This window comes from Halichoerus grypus, chromosome X (assembly GCF_964656455.1).
Source record: "Halichoerus grypus chromosome X, mHalGry1.hap1.1, whole genome shotgun sequence".
NCBI lineage: Eukaryota > Metazoa > Chordata > Mammalia > Carnivora > Phocidae > Halichoerus > Halichoerus grypus.
Genome location: NC_135727.1, coordinates 87,083,073 through 87,097,106, shown reverse-complemented (window position 1 = coordinate 87,097,106; position 14,034 = coordinate 87,083,073). Strand labels below are relative to the sequence as shown.

Genomic DNA, 14,034 nt, shown 5'->3' with positions numbered 1-14,034 from the left:
TAAGGAGAGAATTAAGGGGGGGGGTCTAGCGCCCCAGGACTGGGGGCCTCAAACCCTCCTCCCTACATACCTGCCCAAAGCCCAGGCAATGGTTCTCTCTGGGTGTGAGAGGATGTGCTCGGTCCCATGTGCCTTCTCTCCCTGCCTACCTCTGCATTCTCCTCCTTTTCTCTGCTGTCTGGCTCTTCTGCCTGGCCTTTCCACCTGTCCCCAGACGCAATAGCCCTGCCCAGCTGGGCAGGCCAAGCCTCTAGGGCAGGGCTCCAACAAGCCCAGATGGCTGTTCAGGACCTGAGTCCCTATGCTCCCCCGCCCCCGTGGCCCTCCACTGCAGCCTTCCCTTCCTGCCCTGGGGAGTCAGGCAGGGAGAGTGGGGCTGGCTCCTGAGCCAGGCCCGCCCTACCTCGGGGTAGACTCCAATGAGGCTCTCAGCCTTGGTGTAGAACTCCTCCTTGAGAGAGATGACGATGGCCTGGAAGTTGCAAGTCGACTGCTCCTTGATGTAATTTGCCACCTGTGGGAGGGGCCGCCAGGCACTTAGCAGGGCTGAAGCCCTAACACTCCCTTGTGTGTTCCAGTCAGAACCAGAGGCAGAGGGATGGGGTAAGGGGTGGAGGGTAGGGGGAAGAGAGGCTGAGAGGCCACTGACTAGCACGGCGTGGATGGATGACCCTGGGCCCAGCCTCCCGGGCACAGAGAGCAGGCAGCAGGAACGGCTAGAGCACACTCAGGAGTTGCTCCCTGAAACCCAGCCCCAACCTAGGGGCCTCCCTCCCGGGCCCCACTTTCCTTGCACCCACCTTGCCAATGTTGGTGTTATCCAGGGCAGCATCGATCTCATCCAGGACGAAGAAGGGGGCTGGCTTGTAGCTGGGAGGGAACCAGTAGGTGAGCTGACACTGATGGGGGCAGGGGTGGGGCAGGATAGCCCCAGGGCCCATCACACAGGCCAGCATCCCCCTCCACTTCTTCAGAGACTAAAAAACCCAGGTCTTAATGTTGCCTGAGCCCCGGAAGGCCAGTTTACCAACTGAACCCTCCTGTGCATCCAACCTTGTGCTCCAGGATCCTACAGAACCAGGAGAAGACATGGTTCTATCCAGAGCTTCCAGACCGGCTGGGGAGATAAAGCTGTCCTAGGCTCTGACCACACTGTCCAAGCTACCTGGAGGTCTACCCCACCCACCTGTGCCATGTTGTTGTGGCTCCCTGCCTCTCGGCACATGCGGCACCCACTGCCTAGAACGCCTCCTGGTGTCTCAGCTAACTTCTACTCATCTTTGGCATTTCCTGCTCAAGTGTTACCTGCCCTCGAAAGCCTTTCCTGGCCACCCACTCCCTCCCCCGCATTGGGTTGGTGTCCCTCCTCTGTGCATCCACAGCACACACACTCACCCGGTTACAACACTTAGCTCACTGTTTACACATCTGGCTTTCACTAGACCATGAGCTCCTCAAGGACAGAGACCATGTCTGACACATCTGTGTCCCTAATCCCCCAACAGAGTCTGGTACAGAGCAGCCCTCAAGAAATGCTCGCTGAATGACGCTGTACAATCAAGTATTAAGTTGTGGGGGTCAGATTCAAGTACTACTGGCATTCAGGAGGGGGAGGTCAGGGTATGCCACAGCTGGTCAAAGCAGGCTTCCTAGAGGAACAGGAGGAGGAAAATGAGATGTGAAGGCGTGGTGATGGTCAAGCTAGATTTGCACAGAAAGGGCTAATTAGCCAGCAACCATGTAAGCAAAAGCCTGGTGGTGGGACTGAATACATGCAGGGGCCAGTGACGGCATGCTGAGTGGATGAGGGTGGATGGGAAAGACAGGTCCAGAAACCAAGGCCAGATGTGCTGTAGTAGGTAGGGAAACAGGGACGCAATCCAGATTCCACCAGAACATCTTCACCTCTGCAGATCTCTGCATGTCCTTGGGCCCCAGAGCCTCTGGTGGCCTCAGTTCAGTCTCTCCGTCAACTGCTCTGGGAGGAGCAGCCTTACCTGTGGATGGCAAAGAGCAAGGCCAGAGCCGCCACTGTTTTCTCCCCCCCTGACAAGTTGTCCATAGGCCGGAAGCGTTTGCCAGGAGCCACACAGTTGTAGTTGATGCCATCCAGGTAGGGCTCCTCAGGGTTCTCGGGGCCCAGGAATGCCTAGGGAGAAGGCAGATGGGTCAGAACCTGGGTTTGGGTCTAGATGAGGACAGGGACAGGAAGCCTAAAGGGAACGGCAATGTGATGGTGGGGGCTAGCTGCGTAAGGGACTCCAGCCTACCTGGGCACTGCTGTTGCGGGATAGGGCCTTGTAGATCTCATCGATGTTGGTGGCCACAGATTCAAAACAAGCATTGAAGCGGTCAAAGCGCTCCTTCTTGATCTGTTCGAATGCCTGCTTGGCTTTCTTGGCTCGCTTTCGGGCTGCCTCAAACTCTGCCATGAGGGAAAGACAGGTGACCCCTCAGTGCCCAGGCTCTGCCAAGGCAGAGGACCACGCCCTGGCAAGAATGACCTGTAAATGACAATCCACAGAGCAGGGACATCCCAAAGGGAGAGGAATGTCTGGGGAGGGCCCCAGGAAAATGGCCCCACAACCACTTGTAACCATCGGGCCAGCCACGTAGCACAAAGGAAGAAACGTGGGCTTGGAGCCACACAAACATGAATTCTACCCTGGGCTCAACCAGCAACCAGCTGTGAGACCTTGGGTAGGCCATTCACCCTCTCTGAACCTCAGAGAGGTTTTTCTACTCCATAAAACAGGTGTGATAACTAACCCCTACTGTTTAGGGCTCTTGGGAGTTTCCAGAAAGCACATAAAAATGGGAGAGGCTGTGATGTGTAACAGGCCCTTGCCGTAACTCCAGCCTTCTGTCTTCCCCTTAGACAGTAAAAGTAAAAGGGAAAAATCTTACCATCTGAGGTCTCCTGGAACTTGTCTCGGACACTCTCCAGCTTCTCCATGGCTTTCATGTTAGGCGCAGCAATACGCTGGAGTACACTTTGCTGCTCATTCAGCTTCTGCTGCAGTGTATTCATCTCCTGTTTGATCTCCTCCTCAGCCTGGGCATCCTGTAAAACCCAGGCCCAATGACATCAGGAAGGGCCAGGTCCCTGAGCTCAGGCTCAAGAGATGCTCCACCAAGCAGGGTCTGAGGACTTGCTCCCATGCCAAAGGCAGGTTCTTCTTCCCTAGCTCGGCTCCTTCTACCAGGTCCTACCTACAGTAACCATTCCCACCATCCCTGGAAATTACAGGCTGATGCCACTTTCTCATCTCTAGCCCTTCCCCCAGGCCCTGTCAACCTCTCTGTCTCTCAGGAGGAGCAGCTGGTGGTGCCCCTCTCTGGCTCTCAGCCCAGGCCATGAGCCAGCACCATCCCAGGGTGACCTAGAGGCTCCCACACAGGCTGGTCTGGACTCCACCTACAGCTCCACAATGAATAAGGCAACTCACGTTTTCTTCTCAGATCACCACATCTGAGCAAATTCCATTTGAGTTTGGTTTTAGGTCTTATGGATATTGCAATGCATGTCTGGGTTTGTGCCTTTCTGCCACTTTTAGTCAATAAATATTTACTGAATGCTTTCCAAATGCCAGGCACTGGGGCCCTCATATCCTGTGAGCCATGGTTCCTGTGCTTACAGAGCTCATGGACTAACAGAGGAAGGCATATATGTAAACAGTCAGAACACTGTACAGTGAACACCAAAACAATGATAAACAGATGGTGTTGGGTCAGCACATAAGAAGGGCACCTAACTCAGACTCGGGCTAGGGAAGGCCTCCAGGAATATGTTTAAGCTCAGGCCCACAGGATGAATAGTGAGGACAGGGAGAAGGAACAGTCTACGCAGACAGGAGCATCACATGCAAAATCAAGGATCTGCTCACGGTTCATTCAAGGAAATCAAGCAATTCAAAAAAGTAATCAATTTTGGGGCGACTGGGTGGCTCAGTCGTTAAGCGTCTGCCTTCAGCTCAGGTCATGATCCCAGTGTCATGGGATCAAGCCCCACATTGGGCTCCCTGCTCCACGGGAAGCCTGCTTCTCCCTCTCCCGCTCCCCCTGCTTGTGTTCCCTCTCTCACTGTGTCTCTCTGTGTCAAACAAATAAAATCTTAAAACAAAACAAAAAAGTAATCAATTTTAATAAATTTCAAAAGCCAAAAAAAAGGGCAATTCAGTATGGCAATAATAGCAACTGTGTGTGTGTGTATGTGTGTGTGTGCGTGCGCACGCATGTGTGCATGCTGGGGGGAAGAGGCAAGGCTGGAGACGTGCAGAAGCCCAATGATAAAGGGCCTTTTAAGTCTTATAAGACGTTTGGACTTTATCCCAAGGGAGGTGAGGTACCACTGAATGACTTCAAGCACAGGAAGGACATGAATACGCACAAATGTATACATAAATATATATATATTTTAGAAAAGCCCTTCTACAAATCTCTATATACTGTTATGAAGCGGTCTCTTGGATAGGTTTTAAGTGAAATATGCAAGGTACACAATAGAATGCCAATTTTTTATCTAAGAGAAGGAATATGAGTATATTTACATACAAATATATTCATATTTTTAACATACAACAACAAAAAAAGAATAATCCAAAAACTAATTAAAATGATTACACACAGAGGAACGGAGGCGAAGGGGACAAGAAAGAAAGTGAAACTTCTTTTCATATACCCTGTAGTATACTTTTGGTTTTAGAACCATATGAGGATTTTACAGAATTACCAAAAAAAATTAAATCAAAATGTGAAAACCACAGGGCCAAAAAACTGTTGGGAACAAGATAGTCACAAGATACCAAAGAATCCCCCTAAAGATTACTTACTACTTACAAAGATAAGAAATCTGGCAATTGATACCTTAACAGAGGATCAAACTTAACATCATGAATCCTCACATCCTCACATTACATACCTCCTGGCATGATGCAATACAGAGTACACAGCATCACCAGTGAAATGTTCTGGCCAAAAAATTACTTAACCCAAATCCATCAAGCCTCCAGACTAGATCAAACTTCCAATTTATAGGAAACACAAGGGTAGGTGGAACAAATTAAGCAATAATGATAGGAAACAAACATATCCATTCGAGACAACACATAGACTCTTCAAAAGATCAGTGTCATGAAAAAAGGTGAGGGGACTGCTCCACATTAAAAGAAACTAAAAAGATAGAACACCCAAAAGCAATACATAAACCTTGATTGGATCACAGTTTAAAACAAACAATTATAAAAAACACTTTTGGAACAACTAAGGAAATGTGAATATGGGAGATATTAGATATGAAATGATTATTAATTTTCTTAGGTGTAATATGGAATTACAGTTATGGAACAGAATCCCTTGTTCTTAGCATGCTGAAGTATTTAGAGTTGAAGTCTGTAACTTCCTTCAAATGGTTCAGCAAAAACAAAAAATGTGTAGTGTGGAGGGAGGGAATCAAGAGAGATGGAGAGAGAAAAAAACTGGAAAAATAATCATTGTAGAAAAATATTCTACAGTGAAAGGTATATGGTGTTCACTGTACTGTACTTCCAATTTTTCTGTAGGTTTGAAAATGTTCAAAATGAAGTTGGAAAAAATAAATCTTTAAAATGCAAAAATGAGCAACCCCCTTAAAATGGAAAACTAAATAAAGAAACATGACAATATATTAAGCTGGTTAAACATTTAGAGAATTTTTTTTTTTTAAAGATTTTATTTATTTATTTGATAGAGAGAGACACAGCGAGAGAGGGAACACAAGCAGAGGGAGTGGGAGAGGGAGAAGCAAGCGTCTCGCTGAGCGGGGAGCCCAATGTGGGGCTCAATCCCAGGACCCTGGGATCATGACCTGAGCCGAAGGCAGACGCTTAACGACTGAGCCACCCAGGTGCCCAACATTCAGAGAATTCTTTCAAATTACTTTAAAATATAGGAACATGGCCGTACATGCCCAATAAGCTATTAGCTTAATGGCAAAAAGGACCTCAAGGAAATCTTCAATAATCAAGTTGTTACTAGTAATACCTCATTGTGATTTTCAAACTATTATATACAGAATAGGATAAAGTAAATATGTTGTTATGTTAGTGTTGCTAGGAACCAAGATTTTCAGCAAGAATAATTGGGGAGACTCAAACATAAAATCAATGACGTTAAACTGGGAAAATTACAATTTCAATTGAAGTATCAATATGAACTCATGATACATTTTTCCTTCAAAATAAAAAATGCGTCTTGTAGCCCAGTATACTGAAATATTCTAGAAGCACTGAGCAACCCAGCAGTCATGAGCACTCCGGTGTTCAGATGGTAGTTGTTAAACAGCATTTCCCACTACAAGAAGTCAGTGCTCCTCAGGGAGAAATGGCTAATGCCAGATTTGGGGAAATGTAAAGGATGAGACTGGACATACCAAGCAGGGAAGACATAAAAGACTGTAGAGTTGTGTCAAAATGATTCAGAAGCCAACCTGAATGGGTTCCCACTGGCCAAAGATGCAACAACTTGATCAACAAGAATAACAACCACAACAGAGTGCAACATATCTCATGTGTTTAAATCCGTAAGTTCAAAATGATACGAAAACAACTAGTGAACAAATCTTGAGAATGTCAGAAAACTGGCTCATTATTTTATAAACTAGTAAAAAAAAGAATCAAGTGCATATATATCCACCTTTCCTACATAAACTGCACCTCAGGGTAACCAAATGACTGATAAGAGGAAATCTCTCTTTACAGTATTCCAATTAATAAAGAATTGATAGGGTAAGAAGATCACCATTTTGCAACCACAGACAAATTAATCAATCTAGGCAATAACCACCACAGCTGCAAATCACACAAAAAGAACCACAACCAGACACTACCAACCTCCTGATAGACGTGAACAATGTCACTTATGAGGTATTCTTGACCAAAACAAACCCCCAAACTTGAATCTAATCAAACCTCTAGATCTGAGCTGTCCAATACAGTAGCCATAAGCCCACATGTGACTACTGATTTTAATGACTGTTGACTCATTTAAAAACTGATACTCAACTTAGTTACTAGAAAACTTTTAAGTGTATCTGGAACAAACATGGGTATGTGGTTCTTTTTTTCTATTGTAAAGTTTAAGATAGCTAAATACAGATCAAATATATCTGAGGAAAATATAGCATCCAAATTGAGATGTGCCAGAAGCATAAATAGATACTGTATTTTCAAGACTTAGTACAAAGAGACTGTCAAATATCCCATCAATAATTTTTATGTGTTTACACACTGAAAAATAATTTTTGGATATACTGGGTTAAGCAAAAATACAGCATCAAAATTAATTTTACTTTTTAAAATATGACATGTAGGTCATATTATATCTCTATTTAACAGCACTGATCTAACTACCCACTTATAGGAACTACAGGGGACACCAGAACTATTTTTGTGCTTTGTTCTGGGGGAACATCAAGACAAATCATAGGATACAGGGGCTCCTGGGTGGCTCAGTTGGTTGAGCATCTGACTCTTGGTTTCAGCTCAGGTCACAGTCTCAGGGTCATGGGGTCGAGCCCCACATCAGGTTCTGCACTCAGCACCGAGTCTGCCTGTCCCTCTCCCTCCCCATCTGTCCCTCCCCCTGCTCAAGAGCATGCACACTCTCTCTTAAAAATATAATCTTTAAAAAAAATCAGAGGATACAATCAACAAAGTACAGAATGTAGAAAATCCTTCAGGAGAAATGAGCCAATTTCTTCAAAAACAAAAAATTCTGCAAAGAAAAATAAAAACTGAGGGAGGGGCATCTTATATAGTAGTCCCCCTTATCCACGGGGGTACATTCTAAGACCCCCAGTGGATGTCTAAAACCATAGACAGTGCCAAACCCTACATACTGTGTTTTTTCCTATACATACATATCTACAATAAAGCTTAATTTACAAAGTAGTTACCGTAAAAGATTAACAGCAATAATACAATAGAACAATTATAACAATATATTGTATTACAAGTTACATGAATGGCCTCGCTCTCAAACTATCTTATTGTATTGTACCCATCCTTCTTCTTGGGATGATGTGAGATAATAAAAAATGCCTACATAGGGGCGCCTGGGTGGCTCAGTCATTAAGTGTCTGCCTTCGGCTCAGGTCATGATCCCAGGGTCCTGGGATCGAGTCCCGCATCGGGCTCCCTGCTCCGCGGGAGGTCTGCTTCTCCCTCTCCCACTCCCCCTACTTATGTTCCCTTTCTCGCTATGTCTCTCTCTGTCAAATAAATAAATAAAATCTTAAAAAAAAAAAAAAGCCTCCACGATGAGATGAAGTAAGGTGAATGACATAGGCACTGTGACACAGCACCAGGTAGGCTACTACTGACCTTCTGATGATAGGTCAGAAGGAGGACCATCTGCTTCCAGACTGTGGTTGACCATGGGTAACTGAAACCATGGAAAGCGAAGGCAGAGACAAGGGGGTACTACCATAGATTAAATGAGACTTAAGAGTCATATCAACCAACCACCTCACACCAGTCAGAATGGCTAAAATTAGCAAGTCAGGAAACGACAGATGTTGGCGAGGATGTGGAGAAAGGGGAACCCTCCTACACTGTGGGAATGCAAGTTGGTGCAGCCACTCTGGAAAACAGTATGGAGGTGCCTCAAAAAGTTGAAAATAGAGCTACCCTACGACCCAGCAATTGCACTACTCAGTATTTACCCTGAAGATACAAATGCAATGATCCAAAGGGGCACCTGCACCCCAATGTTTATAGCAGCAATGTCCACAATAGCTGGAAAAACTATGGAAAGAGCCCAGACATCCATCAACAGATGAATGGATAAAGAAGAGGTGGTATATATACGTGTGTGTGTGTGTGTGTACACTGTGTGTGTGCGCATGACAATCAGGGAAATGTGAATACTAATTATAATACTAATAATAAGGAATTATTTTATAATATATAGCTCCAAAATTAAGAAATTATTGGGTTTTTGGTATGATAACGATTCTAGATATTTTTAAGAATTATCTCTTTTAGAGATACATTCTGAAATATTTACAAATAAAATGGCATGATGTCCAGAATTTGCAGCTGACCCTTGAACAAAGGGGTTGGGGCATCAGCCCCCCACACAGCCAAAAATCTACTTATATATTAACTTGTGACTCCCCTAAAACTTAATTACTAATAGCCTACTGTTGACTGGAAGCATTACCAGTAACATAAACAGTGATTAACACATATTGTAAAGTAAGCTAGAGAAAAGAAAATGTTAAGAAAATCCATTTACAAGTACTGTACTATATTTACTGAAGGAAATCTATGTATAAGTGGACCCGCACAGTTCAAACCCATGTTGTTCAAGGGTTGACTGTATTTTTAAATAACCCAGGGGTGGGGAGAGAGGAGGAAGTGGATGGGGTGCACATAAAACAAGTTTGGCCACGAGTTGCTAACTGCTGAAATTGGTGATGGCTACACAAGATAGCACTGTGCTATTTTACTTTTGCCATGTGAAATTTTCAATAAAAATCTAAAAATAAGAACAACAAAAATCAACTTGAAGTGGCTCCTACTGGATAAGGATGGGACAATATGAGCATCAAGAAGAAAAATGACTCCAACAGTCATCAAAATACATTTAAACAGTTAAGTTTACAATAAATACAAATTAAAAACCTTTAAAGGTTACAAGGGCAACTGCCCCATTCCGAAAGCTGGTAAATAAAGGAAAAGAATGAAGCATTTATCCTACCTTTTCTGTACTGGCTGTATTTCAAAGGAACCAAACAGTTGATATGGGAAAATTCTTTTTAGAATTCCAATAAATAAATGGAGGAGGAAAGGAAGAATTAGGAAATTACCATTTTGCAACCCTTGATAAAGCTAGGCAATGATCATTAAGAGCTGCTAAAACCGGGGCGCCTGGGTGGCTCAGTCAGTTAAGCGTCCGACTCTTGATTTCAGTTCAGGTCATGATCTCAGGGTCCTGAGATAGAGCCTGACATTGGGCTCTGTGCTCAGTGGGGAGTCTGCTTGGGATTCTATCTCTCCCTGTCCCGCTGACCCCCGCCCCCAGCTCACGCATGCGTGCTCTCTCTCAAATAAATAAATAAAAATAAAATCTTTAAAAAAAAAAAAAAGAGCTGTTAAAACCAACTTGTGAAAGGCTGACAGGGAACTTTATAAAAATTGACAGGCTAACAATACTTGAACCTGGTGATCAGGATTATTTTTCTCTTAACTTTATATTATGTAAATTTTCAACAGACACAAAAATGCAGAGAATAATATAATGCACCCCCATATACTTATTACCCAGCTTCAAAAATTATCAACTCATGGCCAATACTCTGCCATCTATACTCAATTCCTTTCTATCTTCAATTATTCTAAAGCAATCTCAGTCTATACTCAATTCCTTTCTATCTTCAATTATTCTAAAGCAAATCTCAGACATACCACTTCATCCACAAATACTTCAGTATATCTCTAAAATGGTTTCTGAATCTCAGCACTATTGACATTTTGCACCAGATGACTCATTGTTGTGAGGGCTGTCCTTTGTGCACTGTTAAGATGTTTAGCAGCATCCCTTGTATCTACCTACGAGACACCGTCAGTAACCAATTATGACAAGTGGATGTTGCAAGTGTCTCCGGACATTACCAAAAGTCCCCTGGGGAGGAAAAACCCATGCACCATTGAGAACCACTGCTATAAAAGATAAGGATACTTAAAAAATAAAGCCACAATATCATCATCTCGCCTAAAAACATAGGCATTTCTGAACATCATAAATTCTTTGGTCAGTGTTCAAATTATCCTGATTGTTTTGTAAAAAAAAAAAAAAAATTCTTCACAGGTTTTTCAAAGCAGGTTTCAAATAAGGTACACACATCGCAATTAGCTGATCTGTCTCTTAAGTCTCATTTAATGGCTAAATTCCCCTTCTTCTCTTTGCAATGGATTCACAGAAATGCCACATATTCCCGTTGGTTGATTTGTCTCTTATAGCCAATAAAAATTTTCCCCGTTTGGTTTCTTTCATTTATCAGTGGAAGAGACCAGGCCCATAGTTTCCCACAGTCTGGATTTAGCTAACTGCATCCCTGTGTTTTTATTTAACACGTTCTCTGGCACTGGTGTTTCATATAATTGGTGGCCATAAAAGCTTGATCAGATCCTTGAGTTTTTGACAAGAATATTTCACAGGTAATGTTGAACACTGACCAAACTTAGTACAAAGATTGAAATGACATTCAATGTCAACTTATGCGACGCAAAAGAAAGTTCACAAGTAGACAGCACCACCTATGATATATTCCTGCCAAAAATAAACAGAAAATGAACCAAATCCAATCAAACCCTAGATTTAAGTACCAGTTTACAGGAAATACAGGGAATGGAAGAACACGTTAAATAACATCATAGGACATAATCAAGCCAAATTCAGAATGTAGAAAATTGTACACGACCAATGACCCAGTTTCTTCCATAAATAGGTATAAAAAAATAAAAAGGGATAAGAAAATGGTACAGACTAGAAGAGACCACTTTTAACATATGAACCTCCTTTGAATCCTGATTTAAATACACAGACTATGTTTTTTTAAAAAAGAATGGTATTTATGGGATATTTGTGCAAATCCAAACATTTACTGAATATTAGATGATATTGCAGTTAGTCTTCAATTTTTTTGGTATGATACTGTTATGTTTTTTAAAATGTCCTTCTTTCTAGAGATTAATTATGAATGAAATGTTACCTGGAATTTGACTTAAAATATGCCAGTTGGAAAGGGAGGGGTACAGAAAACAAGATATCATATGTTGCTAACTGTTGAAGCTGGGTGATGGGTACTGGGGTTCATTATATTATTCTCTTTCTGTGTATGTTTGAAATTTTCCACAATAAAGATTTCTTTAAAAAATCATGTCCCCCTGGCCATAAGGATGGATGGGAAAGCATTAGGAAGTGTTTAGGAGGTTCCTGCAGTAGGCCATGTGAGAGGTGAAATGGCCTGTACTAGAGAGACAGTGGAAACAGAAAAAAAGTAGAATTCAATAGATATTTAGGAGGTAAAACGGATAGGGCTTGGTAATTCAAAGAATATGCAAAGTGAGAGGGGGGGTCGAGGATGAGGCACAGATTTCTGGTTTGAACCCATGGCTGGCACCGAGGAGAAAGGGCAGATTTGGGGAAGGCTGGGGGTTGAGGTACCTGTGGAGCATAGCACACATGGCAGCTGGGGCCAAGGGGGTAAAACAGATACCCAGGATGCGAGAATGCCAAAAGTGAGAAGGGAAGGGCGCCGGGGACAGGGCGCCGAGGACACCCAAGGCCCATCTGCTCGCTGTAAAGGAGCATGTCCTTTGTGTGTGCACCTGGGCTGAGAAGTGTACATGCGTGGAAGGGGAAGACTGGCAGCAGGCAGGGACGGGGGCAACTGAGGGTGGTGGTGGAAGATGCGCCTGTGTCTGTGTGTGCATAGCTAGGGGAGACACTAAATCACAGCTCCCTCCCTTCCTCGCCAGCCTGCCCCTCTTTTTAGCTGTGGTCTCCATGGGGCCCCCGGGTGGGCTGACTCTCCCTTTGAACAGCTGGGAGGATGTCGCCGCCCCCGTGGCTGATCCTCACCTTCAGGTCTTCACACAGGTCACCGTAGTCAATCTCGATCAGGGCCTCTCGTGCATAGATGCTGGAAGTTCGCTGGGAACCACTCACTGAATCCTCCCCCTGGGAGCTACCCTGCAATGGTGAGAGGGAGAGGCCAATGGAGCACACTGGCCATAGAATGCCCCTCTAAAGGGGGCCGGGGGGAGGGGGTGCACTCCTTTATAGCCTTCGAAATCTTTTCGAAGCACCTTGCTGGAGCACCTATGGCAGGACAGCAGCTCTGAAGGCACAAAGACCTCAGTTCAAAATTGGGCTCTACCACTGACTAACACTGTCATCCTGGGCAAGTCATGGCTCAGATCCTGACACCAGAAACCTGATTTAAACAAACCCTCAACTGTAACATGGGATACTGCCTGCCTGGCAGGGTTGTGTTTAGGATTAGGAGTAATTATGTCACATGTTACCAAGGCGCCTGGCACATTTCTGGTGTTCAAAATATTTTGCTGAATTAAACTGAAATGCTATTTGGGAAGAGGGAGGGAGAGAGACATGTGGGGCTGAGATACATGCCCAGGTCTAAGACAGATATATGCAAACCTCCTCTCAGTTAATGTTCCCACCCCTTGCTACCAATCTTCACCTTCAGTGCATAAAATGCCTTGGCTCCTCTACTGGCTAGTGTCCCTCCTTTTCCTATGACTAAGCCTTGTCACCTCTGCATTGCTGATGTCCCTTACCCAACCGTCTCCTGGCCAACCTTCCTCACTGCAGCTCGGCCATCATCTCTCAGGTCCCCCATCTTCCATCTTCCTTTGCTCTTGGCTAATGTCCCTCAATTGCCACTCTTAGCAATATCCAACACCTGCTAGAGCTTTTAGCTCAAGTCCCTAAGGTTACAGAATGATTTCATCTTTTCCTGGCTTCCCTCCCTCACCACCTACTGACATCCAGCACCACCCCCAACTCAACTTCCCTTTCATACCAAGGCTACTACCTTTCCCCTACCTGCCTTCACAGCCTCACCCTGCCTCATCTCCCCTGCATCCCTCCTTCTGTCCCCTACCACCCCCGCCCACCATCCTTTTCCCTTTCCCCCCACTCCCCCCCGCCGCCCCCGGTCACTTTCATCCCCCATCCCTGGTTAATGCTGTTCATTGCCCACTCCCACCACCAGCCGTGATCTGATACTCACCTCTTCCTGACTAATGTCATCCATGGTGCCCTTAGACAGCGGCAACTTGATATCCTGCATCTTGCAAGCCTGCAGCAGATTGTGGCGGTCACTGCGTTTCTGTTCCAGCTTGGTCTCAATGGCTGTTACCTCCTTCTGTAAATGGGTCATTTCCCTAAAAGGTCCAGGTAGAAAGGTGAGATCCAAATCCAGCAGGCTGCCTGCTCTACCTAGGTCCCCCAACCCCAGGCCTG

The 14,034-nt window shown here is 44.6% G+C and overlaps 1 protein-coding gene across 7 annotated transcripts in view; it reads right to left on the bottom strand.

Annotated features, from left to right (window-relative positions):
• SMC1A (structural maintenance of chromosomes 1A) overlaps nt 1–14,034 on the bottom strand; it is a 48,259-nt gene that overhangs the window by 16,009 nt on the left and 18,216 nt on the right. For 3 of the 7 annotated variants that reach the window (XM_078064213.1, XM_078064215.1, XM_078064217.1), the window contains exons 18-24: nt 13,802–13,955; nt 12,628–12,738; nt 2,908–3,064; nt 2,271–2,425; nt 1,998–2,149; nt 801–870; nt 404–514 (exon numbers count right to left, since the gene is read on the bottom strand). In XM_078064213.1, the coding sequence (XP_077920339.1) occupies nt 404–514; nt 801–870; nt 1,998–2,149; nt 2,271–2,425; nt 2,908–3,064; nt 12,628–12,738; nt 13,802–13,955 (910 nt within the window). The remainder of the gene's footprint in view (nt 1–403; nt 515–800; nt 871–1,997; nt 2,150–2,270; nt 2,426–2,907; nt 3,065–12,627; nt 12,739–13,801; nt 13,956–14,034) is intronic. The other 4 variants (XR_013444608.1, XR_013444609.1, XR_013444610.1 and 1 more) reach the window with 2 other exon arrangements.